The sequence below is a fragment of the Manis javanica genome, chromosome 5, assembly GCF_040802235.1.
Source record: "Manis javanica isolate MJ-LG chromosome 5, MJ_LKY, whole genome shotgun sequence".
In the NCBI taxonomy this organism is placed as follows: Eukaryota; Metazoa; Chordata; class Mammalia; order Pholidota; family Manidae; genus Manis; species Manis javanica.
This window is the reverse complement of record NC_133160.1, coordinates 26750305-26770378: the sequence shown is the minus strand read 5'-3', so window position 1 is coordinate 26770378 and position 20074 is coordinate 26750305. Positions and strand designations below refer to the sequence as shown.

General features: G+C 53.1%; 1 protein-coding gene and 1 pseudogene across 26 annotated transcripts in view; one reads left to right on the top strand and one right to left on the bottom strand.

Moving 5' to 3' along the window:
• LOC140849514 (EF-hand calcium-binding domain-containing protein 8-like) overlaps nt 1-3873 on the bottom strand; it is a 32835-nt gene extending 28962 nt beyond the window's left edge. For 25 of the 26 annotated variants that reach the window (XR_012131461.1, XR_012131468.1, XR_012131467.1 and 22 more), the window contains exon 1: nt 3736-3873. Coding sequence is in view for 3 of the 26 variants with exons in the window: in XM_073236813.1 (XP_073092914.1) it covers nt 3736-3827 (92 nt within the window). In the remaining 23 variants the exon portion in view is untranslated. Of the gene's footprint in view, nt 1-3244; nt 3414-3735 lie in introns of those variants that run through there. The other variant, XR_012131465.1, reaches the window with a different exon arrangement.
• On the top strand, nt 155-16862 carry LOC140849504 (syntenin-2-like; annotated as a pseudogene).
• The last annotated feature ends 3212 nt before the right edge of the window (nt 16863-20074 follow it).

Genomic DNA, 20074 nt, shown 5'->3' with positions numbered 1-20074 from the left:
AGGTCCTGGTTCATATATCACTCAACAGCAGGTGTGTGTGCCCCTAACCCCACCACCACATCTAGACTAGGGTTGGGGCAGGTGACCTGATTTGTTTACTCAGGCAAAGGGCCTCAACTGGGCTCATCCCAGTCCCAGGTGAGTCAGCTGACCATGGCACCACCCTTCCCCAAGCAGGAACCCAGCCGGGACAAGGGCCACCACCTTCCAAGGAGAGACACAGACTCGGCAGTGGCTGGAGAAGGACGGGCAGCAGCACCTGGCGCAGGTAAGAGCCCTGCCTCTTTCCCTCACTGTCCTGACCCTCTGGGACTTCCTGGCAGTTTCCTTTCAAGGCACCTCACTCTGGGAGCCAAGTGTGAACTGGAGTTTCTCCTACGACCCCAGCCCTGGGCCAGGCCTGAGGGTCTAGTGACCTTCTTCCAATATCATGAGGGCGCCAGGCTCCTGACTGCTGGTGACAGTGTTCATGGAGATGGGACCCACACCTTGCTCCCTGAAGCGGGCCCATGGAAGGCCAGGCAAAGAACTGATTGTCCTAAGAAACTGAGTGCAGGCCTCAGTTTCTGTTACTTCTCTGCCTGAAGCTATTTCTACCAACAAGTTCTCTACCAGGCAAGGAAGCTGGGCCAGGGGCTTAGCCACTCTCAGAACTGGTTTCTTCATGTGGAGACTGGACACATCCCCCCAGTCAGAACTGAGTGAGGTAACGGACACAGGGGGCCAGTGTGTGAAGCAGCCCCAGAAGATGGTGCTGAAATGGGGCTGCTGGGGGCTAGGTAGCAGGCAGGGGTGTTACATGTGGCAGCCCAAACTAATGACCCTACCTCCCCAGCCTTCTCTCCTGGGCTCCTGCCCTCGCCCTCTAGTCCACTCTCCAAACATCAGCCAGAGGGAGCTTGTTAAAATCAAAGTTGGGTCATGTCACTCTGCTGCTCACACTTCTCCAGGGGACCCCATCTCACTGGAGGCAATGCCACGTCCTTCCCATGGCCCACAGGCCCGGGAGGATCTGGACCTCACTGCCTCTCCAAGCTCCTCTCCTGTTACGCGCCCCCTGAATGACTGACTTCAGTCTCACTGGGCAGTCGTTCTGTACACGCAACGGGCCCTCCCATCTCAGGGATGCTGCAGCGCTATGCCCTCAGCCTCAAGGCACTTCCCTAGTCCTTAAGGCTTTTACTCAAGGCACCTGTCAGCCCACAGTGAGGCTCTTCTGGACCTTCTGACACCTGCTACCCTCCATCCCACTTTCCTTCTCCCATCAATTCCCACCAATGGACACAGCATTTGCTCCTCTCCATCCAGCTAGAAGTACCACTCCTCCAGGACAGACTGGTCTGCTCACTGCCTTCTCACCGTTCCCAGAACAGTACGGGGACTTAGTGCTCAGTAGATGCACTGAAGGAAGGAACCAAGCTAACGATCCTGCACACCCTCTGTGAGTAGGTACTGTGCCACCTGCTTTCCACACACTTCCTTCTAAGACCCTTTTCATCTCCATCATAACTCTGTGATACAAGTATGGTTACCCACAATACAGAGGAAGAAATGACACTCAAAAGGGACTTGTCCGTGCTTGCTCTCACAAGGCAGAGGCAGCAGTCTGAATCCAGCCCTGCCTGCTCCCAGGGTCTTTGCTCCTGCTCTGCCCCTCCTGGGCCTGGATCCGGGGGCATCTGCATTCCCTGAAGCAACTCACAGTTCTTCTCCAGCAGGCAGTACAGCCCTGAGAGGAGAGGCACGTGCTGGAGGCCTAGCAACAGCTTCCTCCTTCCCCACTTATCACATCCCTGGGCTAATCTGGCCTTCCAGTTCTTCCTCTGACATTCTAACCCACGCTTCCCTCCCACGTGTTGTCTTCTGAAGGATGGATGAGTTGTCCCCAGAAACAAGCAGGAGTCCCGGAGTTTCAGCTCTTTGGAACAAAGAGGTGACCTCATTACAAAGTCCAAAGATGGGGGCTGACAACCTCTTCTCAGCCCCACTCATCTCTGAGGCCTCGCTCCCAGTTTGCTGAGGGTGTTGTTACTACTTATAACATCAAAAACTACATTGGCTCAGGGATGGAAATTCTGGAAAGTGCAGTGAGAGAGAAAAACTCCTCTAGAAGGGATCGGTTAGGTGTTTCTTTTCCTGCCAGAGGAGCCGGTGGGCTGTGGGAGCCATGAGCACTGACCTGAGCCCTCCTCCACTGTCAGATTCAGGAGCCCGCCTTTCAATCTGCCTCCTCAGGATTATGTTTCTTTACTTCAGGCCTAGGTTTTTCTTCAAGGGACTTTTTTTGGATTCTCTCTTCCCTGTGTCTCTGCTTCTCCACTCTTTTAAGAAATAGTAACCAGACCCCTGTTGTATGCCAGGCATTGCGCCCAGCACTGAGGACTCAGAAATGAATAACATTCGCAACCAGAGAGGGAGATAAGCAAATGAATACCGCACAGTGGAAATCTAACCCAGGAAATTGCTCACAAGAGGTGCTTAATAAACATTAGTGGAATGAACGACTAATAGGTGAATGTCATGTTCTGTGGTCTAGAGAAGGAAGGCTTGCCTAATTCTGTGAGTGTGTGGGTGCGGAGATTTTGGGGAGAGCTTAGTAGTGAAGGAAGAATGGTTCACCAGATGAGAAAGGGGGAGAAGGCATGAATGGTATTACAGACTGGGAACAGCACCTGCAAAAGGAAGGAATCAGGAACTAGCAGGTGAGAACTAGAAGAAGCAAAGAGTCTGGAATTAATGAAATGCAGGTGCAAGAGTGAAGAGGTGAGACTGAAGATGGTACCAGGAGACAGGACACGGAGATCTGAATGCCAAGTTGAGGTTTGAGATTTTTCCTGAGCACAAGAGCTGCGTGTGGCTTCAAGAGCAGGAGTTGAGGATAACCCCCCGATTTCTGGCTCAGACCTGGGGGTAGGTTTGGTGGGGCCACTGCAGAGAGGCAGTAAAGCTGGGTGAAAATGAGTTCAGTTTGAATAACCTGCAAGAGGTGGTAGAGACCTGGAAAGCTGATGGACTCAGACCTGGGCCTCCCTATCCCTGAAGTAGGACACTCCACCCCCACCCTTCCAGCCCTCCATGCTTCACAGTTCTTCCTTCCTCCAAGCTGCCCTAGCCATTTGTCCAGCACCCCAGAGACCCAACTGCCTAACAACTCTTATAACCAGCAGTGGGTCCAATTTTGCTGTGGCCAGTGATGTGCCCGGCCAAGCACAACACCCCCACCCTGAGCAGCAGGCTCTCTCACTCGGGCACTCTTGGGTGAGATCCCAGGGCCAGTCTCCGTGGAGCAGGGCGGGGCCCTTGCAGCTCAGCACCGTGTCAGGTGTCAGCGCGCAGCAAGAAACCGGTGAACGGGAGCCAAAAAGTGGTCGGGACGGCGACGACACGACGGGCAGGACATACTCAGGGCCTGAAGGCGTTTCCGCACCGCCCCGAGAGCGAGGGGGCTTCCTTTTCAGTCCGAGCAACAGGCAGCGCAGAGCGCAGCCGCGTCGACTTTGCCTCCTCGACCCCCAACAGCTGTCTCAGCGCATAATCTTATCAGGCAAACAGGGGGCGGTCAACCTCATCCTCCTTCCTTCCGAGGCCGTAAATGGCCCTCAGCGGTCAGGGCAGTGGGCAGGCGAAGGGACACTCGCTCCCTTTAAACCTCGATTTGATCCGTGCAACCTCCAGTCCGGCAAAGAGGGGACGCGGACCCCGACCGAGCCCCCATCCTCTGCTCTGCTGCTTTACCTGATCTCCTTTTGTGGATACCGGCGCCAGCCGCAGGCGCCTGCCGAGCGCGAGAGGCTGGGTGGGCTCCAGTCACCCACCCGGCCGACCATCGGCTTGAAGGGCGGACCGCCATTTCCCACCCGGCAGCCGCAGGGCTTCCTGGGACCCCCGACGCAGGCGCTGTGGACGCCGCAGCGCCCCCTCGCGTCCTGGCTATGTCTCCGCACCGGCGCCGTGGCCCGCAGCGACTGCAGGCGGGTGGGAGTCCTGGGGTGGTGGGGGGTTGTCGGGCGGTGTGACAGATTGGAAACTGAGGCCTGGGGCTGCAGAACATTACAGACCCCTGGACCACTGCGGCTCCCTCTGCTGCCCCAGCGCGTGGACTGCTCCCATTTCACAAAGCGGGAAGTTGAGGCTGAGGGAGCGGGCGGGTTCGTCCATTGCAAAGAAGTCAGTATGACGCCCCAGTCTTTATTATAGAGGAGAAATGAGGGCAATAAAAGTAATTTGTAAGGAAAGACAGTGCATTTCATTATGTAAACATCAGACCGGATTAATTACACTCAGTCATGCTTGTACATAATAAAAAGAGCAGTTTAGGTTTAATACAAGACAATATTCAACTGAATTTTGCCGAGTTTATATTCGACATCTTGGGTCGAACGCTGATGTGTTTGTTTGTATACACGCATGGATTCGCTGTGACAGCTACAAGTGCAGATGTACGTGGGTGTGTTTCTGGTGACTCACCAGTGACCTATCCTCACCTGGTGAGGATAGACTGATTTTCCAAAAGGGTGAACTTCCCGCCGATTAGCCTGATATGTGCATTTCTGGATAATATATTGTATATTAAAACCGGGGGAAATCTCATTGTATTTGTATGTAGAACAGGTTATGATGAGGTTTTTGCATACATTTTGGGAAGATACTGGAAAGTCACGTGGGCCGTACAAGTCATGAGGACAGTTTGTTGTGGTGAACTGTTGTGTGCATTCCAAGATGTCCAGTTCTCCACGCCCTGCTTCATAAAGGCTAGTTCTGTCCCCTCAGTCTGTGGCACCCAAAAATGTCCACACAAATTTCCAATCTGCTCTGATTTATTCAGCCAAATAACAATTTACACTACTTTTGATGGGGAAGCATAGTGTGGTGAACAGAACATAGCCTCTGCCCTTGTGAGGTGGGGTCCAGTACGAGAAAAACCCAGATATTAATCAAATAATATGATAAATAGCTTGACAAAAGAGGCAGCACAAATCAGGGTTAGGGAAGCACAAGAAGAACCAGCCAACTAGCAGGGTTCCCATTGCCTGACAAAGCCAGCCCGAGAGGTAGCATTTGAGCTGAGACTTGAAAAGAGCCCCACTGTGTTGCAGGGGCAAGTTCACTATGGATTCAGTGAGTCCAAAGAAATGACAGTAGAACATTCTTGGGGTGAAAGGATTATACCCAACTTTATTTCCATGGTGGCAGGTCAGTCACTAGAATCCTGTCTACTCAGAGCGAGTCTGCGTGCAGCAAGCCGGTCTCGGCCTCTGGGCCTCTCTACCCACTCAGCCATCGCAGTCTCTGTCTTCGTCTTTGCTCTCCTGCAGCCTTGCAGCTGTGCCACTATGTTGCTCAAAGCACTGGGCGGAGCTCTTTATATAGAGTCAATAACAATGTATTGCCCACATGTGTGTAGTGAGCTAGCCAACCAGCGCCAGGTGAGAATCCTGGCCATAGGAACCTTCACTTTATCGACACCCACACGGAGAAGGCTAGTGTGCCAGGCAGAAGGGCCAGTATGACAAAAACAGGCCCAGGGGCCCTGGCACTCAGGAGACACTCAAATGTGAACGGATATAAATGGATGATTGAATAAGACTCAGAGCATATTTGCTGGCTGGGAGCCCTTCCTGCTATGTGATGAACCACTGAAAGGCAGGAGAACATCTGCTTTCCTATTCTGCCCAGAACTGAGTTGGGACCCAGAGAAGGTGACAGTAATGAAAGGGTCCCAGCCATCTGGTCCTGGTTTCCATCCTAGGAAGGTAGGCATCCTTAAGACGTCAAAGAGCATTTGCTTTACAAAGAGCAGAGTGGAAGCCCAGGTGGAATGCCTAGCTTCCAGCAATATTGTTGAGTTAGTATCCATTCAAGGGACTCCAGGTTCTGCATTAAATGAGAAGGCTCAGTACTTCCTGTGACCTCTCAATCTACCAAGGTAAATGGACAAGTAAAGAGACAAATACTGGAGCAGTGAATAACATTAGCATTTAGGACATGGGGCCAGAGTTAAGGGGAGGTAGGAAGCAAAAATCAAGGCAAGCTTCCTGAAAGAAGTGTCTTTTGGTTTGGGGCTTGAAAATGATTAGGAGTTAGCCAGGCAGGGAGTAGAGATAGCGGAGGGGAAGTCCAGATGGAACAGCACATGCAAAGGCCTGGACACATGAGAAAATTCAGTTAATTTAATGATCTGAAAGCAGCTCTTTGTGGCTGGAGCTGAGAGTGGGGGTTGGAAAAGGACCCAAGGCAAAAAATGAAGCTGGAGAGTTAGGGAGGGGTTGCAAACAAATGTTGCGACTCAGTGCCAGTTGGGACTCAGCTCCAGTGAGTAAAGTGTCTCTGTGTAAGAGACTTAATAGAGAGTTTGCTGCAACTGAACTGCAGCGACTCAGCTGCATCCAGGGTTGCCAAAGCCTCCTGTGTTTTAGGAGCAGTACTCCTAATAAAACGAGATTATTAAGGCAGTGTCTTGAGTTTTGCATTTAGGCTGCTAATTTGAATGTATAACGTACTGTGCTAGGTCAGATAAAATCTGTTTGCATCTGGCCTGTGAGTCACCATTCCTTCCAGTCTCTGGAGGAATCATGTAGGCCTTGAGGGCCACTTTAGGGAATGTGGGGGAGATTCTGAGAGTGGGGAGCCATGGAGGGCTTTAAGCAAGGGCACAGAATCCCAGACTTTTGCAGAAGGGCCTGTTGGCTGCCATCTGGAGAACAGCAAGAGAGGAGGCAGGGCCCGTGGGGGGATGTTGTGGCTGCTGGGGAGGGACAGGGCGATGATGGAAGCCTGAACACAGCATGGGGATTAGGGCTGGGATGTGGGACAGATGGGATTTGATGGCAGATTAGAAGGAATGGGGTGTGTGTGTGTTGATGGGCGGTGTCAAGGTTAACACAAGGGTCAAAGCAGCAGCTACAGAGGAAGGAGCAGGAGCAGTGATGGATGAAGATGACCTCGGCCCCTCTGGGTCACTCAGAGTAACCTGGACCTGGGGCTGGAGTCACATCACCTGCCACAGCCCACTTGGTTCTTTGTGGCACCCAGGCATCCCTTTACTGTGTTCACCTGTCACATGTAGGCCCAATGGGGTGAATAGGGCAGCCCTTGACCTGAAGGAACTGCAGTCCAGCCAGGAAGACAGACTAAGAATAACCGATGAGTCCGGGGCGGGAAGCTGCCCAGCATCTCCCGGAGAGCAGGGCCCTGGGGGGAGCTGCAGGGACCTTGTCACCTGCGGAGCCGGGGAGGCCTGTCCAGCAGGAACCAAAGGTGATGAGGCGTGGGGCAGGGCAGGGCATCTGGCTGGAGTGGACTGGCCCAGCAAAGGCCTTGAGATGTGACAGGGCCAGTGAGTTAGTGGGTGACCCATAAATAACCCAGAAAGACAAACTGCCCCTCCACATTTCACCTACGAGGGAGATTCAGCCTTTCTGCCAAGGTGCTTCCTTTGCATTTCTTCAGGTACCTTGCTCTGAGGTCCCACTGATTCTCCCCTGGGACAGAAGGTATTCAATAAATGTTCCTGATGCTCCTCCAGACTCCTCCCCTCTGCCCTCTGGAGCGATGCTCTGATGAGTGTTTAAATTCTGCTACAGACTGTGTGCCTGTTTAAAGGATTTCCATTGGTCTTACTTCACTGGGGTGAAGATCAAGGCTGCATGTAAGTGGTATATGGTACGAGTGCAAGTACCCAGAGGTGAAGTTGGGTGGGAGGCAGGGAGGAATTCCAACGTGCCTCACTGCCTTTCTGTTGTAATATTAAGCCCCTACCCTCTTGACACTGGACTGAATTTTGTGTAATTGTGGGACAATTCTGTGCAAACCTCAGACATAGGCTGGGTATGCAGCAGGTGCTGCTATACACCTGCTGGTTGAAGTTAGGTCTCCAGTGATCAGATCTTGTAAGCCCTTCCAACCTTTCAAACACATCAGGGAAGGACATGGCCCCTTGTCCTGCCTCTCCTGGCCAGCATGTCCGCCTGGGTGGAACCCTGGGTCCAGATTCTAAAGCCCCAAGTCAGTTAAACATGGTGGGATGGAATGAGGGTGGAGACCATGGACTTGGAACCAGACTTAGGTTCAAATCCAGCCCCCCATCTCCAGATCAGGGGCAGCAATGCCTCCCGAATGTCTTTCTCATCCTGAGAGTGTTGAGTGGCACGTGGGCAGGTGGTGGATGTCCGTGCCTTCTCAGCCCTCTTCCCTCCTCATGCTGTGTGCCCTGCAGGGTGTTAAGGGGCAGCCATGTCCACCCTGTACCCGTCTCTGGAGGACCTGAAGGTGGACCAAGCCATTCAGGTAAGCAGCCACGGCAGCCTTCGTGATTACCTCAGGGTAACCCATGGAGGCTTGTCTTGCAGGTTGCTGGGAGTTGGGTCCAGTGCAAGGCCCGCTGGGTGGAGCAGGTGCTCAGGGGCCCAGGCAGTGGAGTTGCAGCAGGAACAGAACAGACCCAGCAGCTGCAGACAGGCGTCTCTTGGGCCTGCTCTGCCCCGAGCTTCCTCCATGTGGGTTTGGGTGGACCCCACACCATAAGGCTGGCTTCCAGAGCACACCCCATGGCAGCCCATGGCCTGGTACTTTTGCTCAGCCCCTAGAAGACCCCTTCTCCTTTCATCCCATCTGTGGACCCATGGGTTTTGAGAATTTGAGGCTCTTCAACTGAGCATTTAGTTGTGAGCTGGGCCTCAGTGTTCTGGCTGCTTCGGGACATAAAAGGGTCATGCCATGGGGTAGGTCATGGGCCCAGGAAGAACCTGCCTGCAGAAGCATAGACACCTACAGAGGTTACATTTGCACACCACCTTGAAGATGCATGGACTCACCTCCCCAGACTTACCTCCCCAGCATACTGATGCCCTGAACGCCAGCCTCAGGGAGCCCCTGGCTCCAAGTGTTCCGGGGTCCTGGTCACAGCTGACCAGCATTCCCCACCCCTCCCCAGGCCCAGGCCAGAGCCACACCCAGGATGCTCGCCCTGCTGGTCCAGGGCACGGCTGTCTCCCAGCCTTCAGGTGAGTGAGCTGTGGTGGGGGTGCTCCTGACCGAGAGTGGCCTCTCTGGCCATTTCCCAGCACTTGTACCTTGCGTGCCACTGTGCTGAGCATTGTATGCACATGTAAGCCTCAATAGAGCCCTTTGAGGGGGACACTGAGAAAGCTGCGGCTCAGTGGGACACTAATGTCCCTGATTTGGGGTCACATGAGGCAGCTAGGATGTCTGGCCCTTAGAGATGTTCGCGGCAGTCTCGATTCAGGCCAGTGAGCCCTCAGGTCAGATGCCCGCCTCTCGCAGACTGTGGATTTCTTAAGAGCGGGGCCCTCATGGTCTCAGCACTAGTCCCGCTCTCTGTGTCGGATGTCTTGCCAGTGCCAATTAAGGTCAGTGGAGCTGACCACCAAAGTGGCACACGAGGGACTTGGTGTCTCACATGCTCCTGGAGGAAGGCAGGCCCACGTCCCCAGCAAGCATCCCTGCCCCCCTCCCACAGGTCCCATGTCCTTGGGGTACATGCACTCTCGGGGATGTACCGCAGCTGTGGAGATTCCGGGCCCAGGCTCTCAGTGAAAACGAGCGGCCACCTGGGAGCCAGGCAGGCATGGCTCCGCTCACACCCTGTATCACCTTTCTCCTTCCTCTTTTCCTTCCCATCAGTTTTATACCCAAACCTGGCAGAACTGGAAAATTATATGGGTCTTTCCCTCTCCAGCCAAGAAGTCCAGCAGAGCCTGCTTCAGACTCCAGAAGGCTGCCGGGTAGGTATTCATCTCCTGCCTAGTGTGGGCACAGAGTGTTCCTTGGTCTTGACATTTAAACAGACCTCAATCTCCTCTTTCCCCAGCATACCTGCCCCTGTTTCTGGTGGCATTTCTCATTCTGAACCTTCAGCACAAGTGCTGTGGGACTTTGTGGTTTCCCGAGGGCCTTAGGGTTGCGGGGCCACTAGCTGCCCTCTGACCTCTGGCTTCAGGCTGTGGGCCTGAGCCTGCTGGACAAGAAGGGAGGACATTAAATCCAGCCTGAACACGGTGGCTTATCAGGAAGGGCTGCTTATGCCTTGAGAGCAGCAGTGTGGATGGCAGAGCCAAGCAGAAGGACCTTGTCACCCAGCTCTGGTCCCCCAAATTAAACAGTGATGCTCGATTCTTGCTCTCTGTGGCTTCAGGGAGCCAAAGAATGGGTGATGCAGAAATATTCACTCTGCAAAATGTGCTCACTTACTTATGGACTCCATCCCCACTCAACAGCGCCCCCTGCAACCCCAGCGTCCTTGTGGGCCATTTGTCAGTGTCCTGTTCTGCCACTTCTCCCTGAGCCCATGAAAATGGGTGGCAAAGTGTAACTGCAAATCTCGCTAAGGTGGGAGGGTTTCATGAAGTTGACGGAAGTGACGATGAGAACTGCCACAGTCACATAACAAAGCTGACGGAGGATCTCACGGGAGGAAACAGACAGGGACAGGGACCTGTGGGACCCTGAGAAAAACTGGTGACACCCTGGTATATTTCTCCAAAATGATCCCCTTAATAGTTATTCTGTGAAGTGCAAATACAGAGAAAAGAACGTTGTGTTGTCTGTAGTTACATTAGGACATAAGTGCATTTCACCTAAATTTTGATGAAACTATGACAGATATATTTATAAAACATTTTAATTAAAAATTTAGCTTAATTTTTAAATAATCATGGATTCACAAGAAGTCACAAAGATAGTACAGAGAAGGGTATAGAAGATAGTACCTTCACCAAATTTTCCCAGTGGCTGCATTTCACGTAGCTCAATATATCACAATATTAAAAGCAGGCATTTTCCATTGGCACAGCCTGTGTCTGTAGCTCTGTGGGTTACTTTAGCACCTGAACAGACCCATGTAACCACAGGTATAATCAAGAACAGAACTATTTCATCTCCACAGATGTCTCCTCACACTGGCCCTTCATAATGAGGCCACCCTGGCCCCCTCACATTCCCTGAGCCCTGGCCACCAGGGCTGTTTTTTGTCTCTATAATTTTGTTGTTTCAGAATGTTATGTAAATGAAGTCATATATGTTTGACCTTTTCAGATTGGCCTTTTCACTCACAGCACCATGCCCGTGGGATGCCTCCCAGGCGCGGTGGGCATCGTGGTTTTCCCTTTTCGCTGTGGTGTAGGATTCTGCCGTGGGCCCTGCTGTATTTTCAACGTGTTGTGGGACATCTTGGTTGTTCCCAGTTTTTGGCTATTACAGACCAAGCTATCGGGGAGGGATGTTTGTGTGCAGCTGTTTATATGGGCATATGTTTTCATTTCTCTGGGATATATACCCAGGAGTGCATTTGCTAGCAATTGCTGGGTCATGTCATAAATGTATACTTAATTTTTTTTTTAAGAAACTGCCAAACTCTTTCCAGAGTGGCTGTCCCATTTTATATTCCTGCCAGCAGTGCATGAGTGTTCCTGTTCCTCGCCAGCATTTGGTGTTGTCACTGTTTTTAATTTTTGCCATTATAATTTTGTCAAAACTACAAATTAGTTTGCCATAATAATTCCTGTCATTATAGTTGCCCCATCTTAATTTGCATTTCCCTAATGGCTAGTGGTGTCGAACATCTTTTCATGTGCTTAACTTACCAGCTGCAAACTCTTACCATAAAAATGTTTCTTCCTATCTTTTGCTTATTTTCTAAATGGAATGTTTGCTTTTTTAAGTCAAGTTGTGGCAGTTCTTTTTTCTAGAGTCCTTTATCAGAAATGCAGTTTGTAAATACTTTCTCCTGGGGTTGTAGCTTCTCTTTTCAACCTATCAAAAGGGTTTCTTGCAGAGCAAAAAGTTTAAATTTTGCTGAGATTCAATTTGTTCTTTTTCTTTTGTGGGTCATGCTTCAGTGTCCTGTTTGAGAAATTTATACAAGACCTAGGACCTGAAGATTTTCTCCTTTGTTTTCCTCTAAAACCTTTCTCTAAAACAGTTATTGTTTAATGTTTTACATTTAAGTTTATAATTTCATTTAATTTTTGTACAAGGTGTGTGAGGTTTAGGTCAAGGTTCATATTTTTGCCAATGGATGTTTAATTGCTCCCCACCGCTTGCTGAAAAGACTGTTCTTTCTCCATTGAGCTGCTCTTGCACCTCGGTTAAAAAGCAGTTGGCCCTAACGTGTGAGGCTGCTTCTGGATCCTCTGTTCTGTCTCGCTGACTGTGTGTCTGTCTTTCACCATCACCACACTGTCTTGATTACTGTAGCTATAAAGTAAGTCTTGAAATTTGGTAAAATGATTCCTCCCACTTTACTCTTTATGTCAGAATAGTTTTCATTAGCCTAGTTTCTTTGTCTTTTCATATAAAGTTTACATTAACCTTGCCTATATTGACAAAACATCTTGTAGAGATTTAATAGAAATTGCATTCACTCTGTGTATCAGTTTGGGGACAATTGACAGCTTTACTGTGTTCTTCCAATCCTTGAATAGAAACTATCTCTCTGTTGCCATCTTTTTATCTTTCATCCGTCTGTTGTTGTTTTCAGCATACAATTCCTACACATTTTGTGAAATTTATACCGAAGTAGTTTTTTGTTTGAGTGGTTGTAAGGGGCATTGTATTTTAAATTTCAGTTTCCACATGTTCTTTGTTAGTAGATAGAGGAAAAGTTGATTTTGTATGACAGTCGTTTATCCTGTTACCTGCCTGAACTCAGTTATTAGTTCTAGGCGTTTATTTGTAGATTCCTTGGAATTTTCTAGTACACCATCATGTCATCTGCAAATAGAGACCATTTTATTTCTGGTCTGTATGCCTTTTATTTCCTTTTCCTGCCTTGTTACTCTGGCTAGTACTTTGAGTACCATGTTTGACAGCACTGGTGAGGCTGGACATCCTTGCCTAGTTCTGGGTCTTAGGGGAAAAGCATTCATTCATTTTTACAATTTTACCTTAAGTTTTTCAAGACAAAAATCAAATCAAGTCCTCTTTTCCTCATTGCTACTTGCTGTGAAATATTTTTCATCTTTAAGTGGATTTTAATGGGGTGTTCTCCTATACCAGTTTATCTTAGAAAATGAGGGTCCCCTTTCTGTGCATACCCACCCTCTCCCCATTTTCCTCGTTGTTTTTTTAGGGGGCCTTTGGCGCCCCCTCCTGGCTTCATGGAACCCTGTTCCCTCTCTGGCCCTGAGAAGAAATGTGTGGTGCGGGGGTGGGATAGGGCTCAGGGATCACTCCATCCGCCTTTTCCCACCCCAACTCCCCGCCCCCCACCGTGACTCCCTGTTCCCCTGGTGTCTGCAGACAGTGGTCTCGGGCCCCTTGCCGGGCATGGTGGTGGCGCCGGTGTCTGGGAACAGCCTGTGAGCGCGGCGTGCGGAGATCCACCTGTGCAAGGATGAGCATGGGAAGACCGGGCTGCGGCTGCGAGCCATTGACCAGGTAGCGCCGGAGGCGGGCAGGAGGGGACGCCCCGCCGAGGGCAAGAGTGCGTCTGGACAGCACCCCTTCCGCCCCGCAGGCCCAGCTGCTGGCGCTCCCTGCTCCCATTACGTCCTGGGCTTTGCCCTGAGCGGCGCACCCGCGTCAGCGTCAGGGCCGGCAGCGAGGTGGAGGTGGGGTGAGGGGGCACTGTCCCCAGTAGGGCAGGTGCAGAGCCGCGTGCCGCCTAACTCCCAGGCGCTGGCTGTTCCTCTCAGTTGCCTCCCCCAAGGCCTGGGGCTGGCCTGGGTTGCAGCAGCAGGGATGGGTTGCCCCTCTGGGGGCTCCTGTGGCTCAGAACCTCCCTTCCTCCCTACCCAACAACTGACAGGGATCTGGCTTCCAGATGGCTGTCTGTAGCCAGAAACCAGGGACACTGATGCCTCTGTGAGAGGCCTGTACAGTCCAGAGCTTGTGATGCAGCCCAGGTTTGAAACCCTGCCTCAGTGGCGGTCCAGTTGTGTGGCCTGGAGTGTTTCCTCCCCAGGAAAATGGGGTAACCATTGTGCCTGCCATGTGGAGCTGTATCCTGGTGCCCTGTAGGCTCCCAGAGGATCAGCAGGAAAGTGACAGCTTCGAGGAGGACCTGGGCTTGGTGGGCCGGGGGCTCACTGTGGGGTCCTGCCTCCTTCAGGGGCTCTTTGTGCAGTTGGTCCAGGCCAACACCCCTGCATCCCTTGTGGGGCTGCGCTTTGGGGACCAGATCCTGCAGATTGACGGGCGAGACTGTGCTGGGTGGAGCACAGCCAAGGCCCACCGGGCGGTGAAGAAGGCTTCAGCTGAGAAGATCGTCATGGTTGTTCGGGACAGGTGAGTGGCTGGGCCTCAGGAGCCTCTCCGTGTACCCCCGGCAGCATCCCAGCCCAGCTCACTGCCTCTCCCTGCCAGGCCGTTCCAGCGGACCGTCACCATGCACAAGGACAGCATGGGCCACGTGGGCTTCGTCATCAAGAAGGGGAAGGTCACCTCTGAGGTCAAAAGGAGTTCTGCCGCCCACAATGGGCTGCTCACCAACCACTCTGTGTGCGAGGTGAACGGGCAGAATGTCATTGGGCTGAAGGTAGGCCGGTGACCCCTGCTGTGCCCTGGAAACTTCAGGGGCTGGGGGACTACTGGGTGGTGGGAAGGTTCACATCTGTGTGGGGGCTGCTGCTGCCATCTGGGCCTCAGCGTCCTCATCCTCAGGCTGCTCCGCAGATTCAAAAAGACAAGGTGCGTAGAGCTCCAAGCACACAGTAATGCTCAATAAATACTAGCTAATGTCACCAACACATAGAGGCCAGAGATGTGGCAGAAAGAGGGAGTGTGCCAGGATGTGGCACCCAGGTGGCTGCTGGCTACAGGGACACCTCCCGGCTCTGTAAGACTTATTTGCATCCTGGACCACATTTAGCAATAGGAAAATTTTAGAAAATTGCTCTTCAGAAACTCATTTCTGACCTCTGTTCAGTTTTCAAGGGGTGTGTGTGAAGTTTTGTCTTGTAAAGACAAAAAGGAGCAAGTGGTCGGGGGGTAGTGCTGTGGTCGTCGGCCAAGAGGTGGCTGTCTTCAGGGAACGGGCCACAGAACATGCTGAGTCGTGTGCCTTCTGGTCCCTGCACAAGTGAAAGTGCCTTTGTCCTGACTCAATGCCCCCTTGGAGCCTGAGTGGTTCTCAGTTCCCTTGGGACTTACGGTCAGGATCCCGTCTCCTCCTGCAGCCAGGGCTTCAGAGCGCATGTGGCAGGATCCCCCCAGCAGGAGTGGATTCTCATGTCATAGCTGATGCAGTCTTTTAAGCCAGTTTCCCACCCCTCCCACGGGCCATCACCAAGCCATTTGTGTCACAAATCTGCGTGCCTGTGCCTGACAGTCTCCCCACCCTCCCTGGAGGCTTGCTCTGGTGGCTCATGAATATTGTGAGCAGGAAGCTCTTCCTAATATCTGTCAGTGATCCCTTCTGCTAAGGTTTGCCCCTCCTGGGGGGTCAGGCATGACATCCCAGAGGGAACCCATTGGACCAAATAGCTGACCACATTAGTACCCCTCCTGAGGAATGGGCCCTCTGAGTTCATTCCTGCCAAAGCAGTGCAGGTTGTTGATCTTAACCCTCCTGGAGAACAGTTGTTCTAAAACTTGCTGCACAGTCTCTCCTGCTCCCTGACGGCTCCAGGCATCAACTTGTCAGTTGTCCTGCCAAACCATGGCCTTGTGAGGCTCTGAGCCTGGGTTTGTCCCTTCACTGAATGGCCCTGGAGAACCATGCTTCTTGAGATCATTTATCTCTTCAAAGCTTACCTATTTCCTCTCTGTGGCCATCACTCACCCTGCCTGGCACATCTCCCACTTATCCTGCAACAACTAAGAAAGCACATAATCAAGTTAGAAAGATGTGTGAAATAAAGGCCACCCTTCTCTGATCGGAGGCCGGAGGCTCTTCCCAGCTTTTAGCATTTGGACAGTGTGGTGCACTTGGCATAGAGACTTTTTGTTTCTTGTTCTCGCCATGATCTGGATGGTGTCTGCAGGTCTTTTTACTTCTCCAGAAGATATAAGAGAAGAGGTCCCATGCGGGCTTGGCTCAGGGTGGCTGACAGGAGCCCAGTGGGTGGGCTCCTAATGTCCCCCACCGTGTGCTTAAGGGCAGAACCTGCATGTGACCAGGGCCAGGAACATGGGATAGAAAACGTGGGCTCGGGCAGCCTCTGGGAGGTCTTGTGAGGAGGAGAAGGGGAGGAGCACTCCGGAGGCCCTGTTCTGGGTCAGCCCATCACAACTGGCCTGCAGGGTGAGGCCGGTGAGCAGTGGCTCATTTACAGAGGAGGTCCTCAGGTGGGATCCCTCGTTCTTGCTGGAGTAAGGCCTCTGCTGTGTGTATGCCTGGGACCCTCCCCTAACAGGCAGCCCTGCCCTGCAGTCAGGGGTTCGTAGCATCTCCAGTAGGAGCAGCGCTGACCCCCACCCCCACACATGTTGCCCTTGGCCCCCTAGGATGACTGACCACTCACCTCCTTTCCAGGACAAAGAAGTCACGGGGATTCTGGCCACAGCTGGGAATGTCATCACCCTGACCATCATCCCCACAGTCATCTACGAGCACATGATTAAAAAGTAAGGCTGCTCCCCCTGCTGCCTCGCCTTGCCCTGCTCAGCCAGCCAGGCTCAGGGCACACCCCGGCCTACCCTTCCCTCCTGTCCCTTCAGGGTGGGCGGCGGCTCTGCACATGTGAAAGTCTTAGAAGTGGAAGTCCAGGCCCCTGTGTGGTGGACAAGCTGGTGGGGCGGGTGAGGAGAAGCTGCTGCCAGTTTTGATGACCCCGTTGTTCCCTGCATCTAGGTTGTCCCCAGCGCTGCTCCACCACACCATGGACCACTCCATGCCAGATGTCTGAACCCACAGGAAGGCAGCTCTCCCCTCCCCACTCCTGCAGCAAAGGGCAGAGGTCTCCCGAGGCAGGTTGCAGAAGCCTGCTGCCTGGGGCGGGGCTGTCTTGAGTCGGGGAGAGTGTTCTAGGTGGGGCGACACCGGATCCCGGGCATCTGTCATTACTACACACAGGCCTCCCTGGAGGCTCAGACTCCTAACGGGGCAAAGGCCCCCAGACAGCCGTTCTCTGTGCTGGTTTCCATGCTGGCATGTAGGCAGGCCGGCTAGAATACTGCTCAAAACTGCCGTTGGGTCCTTTTCAAGATTTTTGACACTACCAAAGTTTCACATTTTGAGAGAGCAGTAATACATTTTTTGTGAGAACTTGTTTTCCCCATCACTTGCTCCTTGTCACCAACTGTATATAGCTATGACGCCTTCTTTTGAATAGCGATTTGATTTTGAATAAAATCTCTTCCTCAAAGGTAGTTGAACCTTCCAGAATTCTTAGCCCCCTGACAAGCAAGGGAGAGCTTGTTCTCTCCTAAGCAAGTGGTGAGACAGAGGCCTTTTTTCTACCCATTGCTTCTGAGAGCAGTGGCTTTGGCTCTTGCCACTGTCGCATGCCGCCAGCCAGGCCCAGGCAGGGGTGACTGGGGCTGGGGACAGGGTGGACTCTGCATGAGGGGCCCTGGCTTTGGGGGCAGCCTTGCTCCGTGGCTGTGGGCTGCTTCTGCAGCTGCAGAAGGTGGGTGAGAACCACCCCGGGAGGGCTGCAGGGGTGCGATGTCGGTGTACTCACAGGGCCTCACGCTCTGGGGGCCCCGGGGAGGCACTTCTAGGTCCAGGAGGGGAGTCACCCCCAGCTGCCATACAGGTGCGTGGGAGGGCTCGACCGGCACGTGGCTGCCAGGCCTCAGCGGTGACCCCTGAGTGCCGCAGCTCCTTCCCCGCGTGCGCATGATGGCTTCCCAGCTGGGGGGGGACCCGCGGAGGCCCTCTTCACTCCCCCTCAGAAAAAAGACACGCTGTACAGAGAACAGGCCGAGGGGCTGGCTGTGTTTTCATGCTGTAATTCAGTAGCTGTCTGCTGCGAGTACAGCTCTGTCCTAACAAAAGGACAAGTGACAGAAGTAAAGACCCCCTCCCCCTGCCTTCCTGTATCCCTTGAGTTCTCAAGGGGATGGCGGAATAGAAAAAGTACACTGTCTCCCAAGGTCAGAGAGGGGCCATGAGTTCATGGGGCTGAGGCTCCTCAACAGGCCTTAGCCCCAGAACCCTGTCATTGCCCACACCTCCCGAGGGTGCCGCCAGATAGTTGGGAAGGTGTTCGGTGAAAAGCTAAGTTATCCCCTTGGGAGATAATGTGGGGATCAAACGCCACTCGGGGCCAGCTCTCGTTGCGGAGCCCCAGCCCTCGCCTCTGGTTCCTGCCCGAGCCTGGACAGGAGGAGCGGAGGGCCACTCTGGCCCAGGCCCTCCCACGAAGGAGAAGCTGCTTCCTGCTGCTGGGCTCCAGGGGACCAGCAGTTCCAGAAGATGATTCCTGGAAACATGTCCTTTGGAATCTACTGAGCTCCGGGGGAGAGAGGGGCGGCCCCCAAAGATTTTCTGCTGCAGAAGCTGAGGACAGGAGGGAAAGGTCACAGCCTGACAGGAGGCCAGTATTAAACAGGAGGGAAAAAGGGGAGCTTTGGAAGTTGACACTGAACAGGGGGCCCTGGTCTCTGGCCTCACCCTCCAGCCCCCGATCCTGTGCCCAGCAGAGGCTGGATTTGGAGCCTGCGCCTGCAGGCCCCTGCACCTCCACTGCCTGGTGCTGCATAGGCCACCTTGTACCTTTTGCATAGATGTGGATGCTGAGTGCACATGCACATGTACAAGAGCCTGGCTGCAGCCACTGGCCAGCGTGGTCCCAGGTTTTGTCCCGGACTGGGGTGGTGAGCCACTGCCCCCCACTAACATGAAGAAGAAAAGCTGGTTGAAGTCCCCACCAGACCCCCAAGGAGAGGACCCTCAACGCTGTGTGTTAGGGCCTCTGTGACCCAGACAGGCAGGTCTCGGGTCACAGCAGAAATAGAGGACAGCTGCTGGCCCCACTCACCTCATCCACAGACCCCAGGTCGAAGCCGAGGCCAGCCCTTCATAAGCGGCTTCTTCAGTTACCAGGGACAGTGTGGACTAGGGCCCCCAACCCTGACCACATCCACCAAAACACAAGACACAGTAGGAAGGCCACAGAGAGCAGGACACAGGAGCAGTGGGGCTATGCAGCTCGCCTAAATTCTAATGGTGAAAAATATATTGATTTTATGTTCTCAAATATAGTTGTACATTTATTTTCGGGGCAAAGCTTTGACTATTTCTAAAGAGACATTACGTGGCTCCGTGAGTACATGGCACAGAAGGCTGGGTCCTGGCCACTCATGGCTTGGCTTTGGACTGGGCTTGTCCACTGCCCCTCCATGTCACGACCCCAGTGTCCTGTGGGGCAGCCCCAGCCAGGCCCCAGGAGATCAGGTTTGTTTTGACTGAGGCAGGGGTTGGTCCACCAAAGATGGCTGGTCTGAGGCCCCAACCGCGGTGGGGGGAGCTTTGGAGGCACAAAGCATGTGGCAGAGGGGGCTCTTGCCCCAGTGGCGGGGCTGGCCACCCACTCAAGTGCATGCAGGTGCTCCCCTGAGTGGAGGGCACAGAAAGAAAGGGCAGAGCCCACAAGTCAGGCAATGGCTGTCAGAGCAGCAGGGATGGGCAAGCAACCTTGGCAGGGAAACGAGTGCCCCCAGCCCCCTAGGCCAAAAGGGTAAGACACCAGGGTCCCACCAGTGCCCCCCAAATGTGGGGCCAAACCCGTGAAGAGGGTGGAAAGACCAAATGGGTGCAAGTTCTTCAGGAGGAGGTGAGGAGTGTGGGTTTACTTTTGTAAATTAATAATGCTAATGAAATGTCAGCAGCTTTGCGGGGGGACCTGGATGTGGTCCCAGGCAAGGAGGGAAGCAGGGAATCTTCCAAGTGGACTGGGCTCAGGCTGGAGCAGGGAGGCTGCAGGGCTCCTACCCATCCTGCCCCACCCCGCCACCTGCCTGGGAAACCTCCCAGGGCACCCTGTTTTGGCCTGATTGAACTTCATGGCTCCACATTCATCTTGTCATTCTTCCTGCTGGAATTCTCTGCCAGGAGCAGATAGGTCTAAGATTTAGGAATTCTCACTCTAAAATCAAGCAGCCATCTATCTCACTAGAGATCCTGGGATGCATGAGAACCAAGCCCCAAAGTGAACATAGTGCAAAGTGG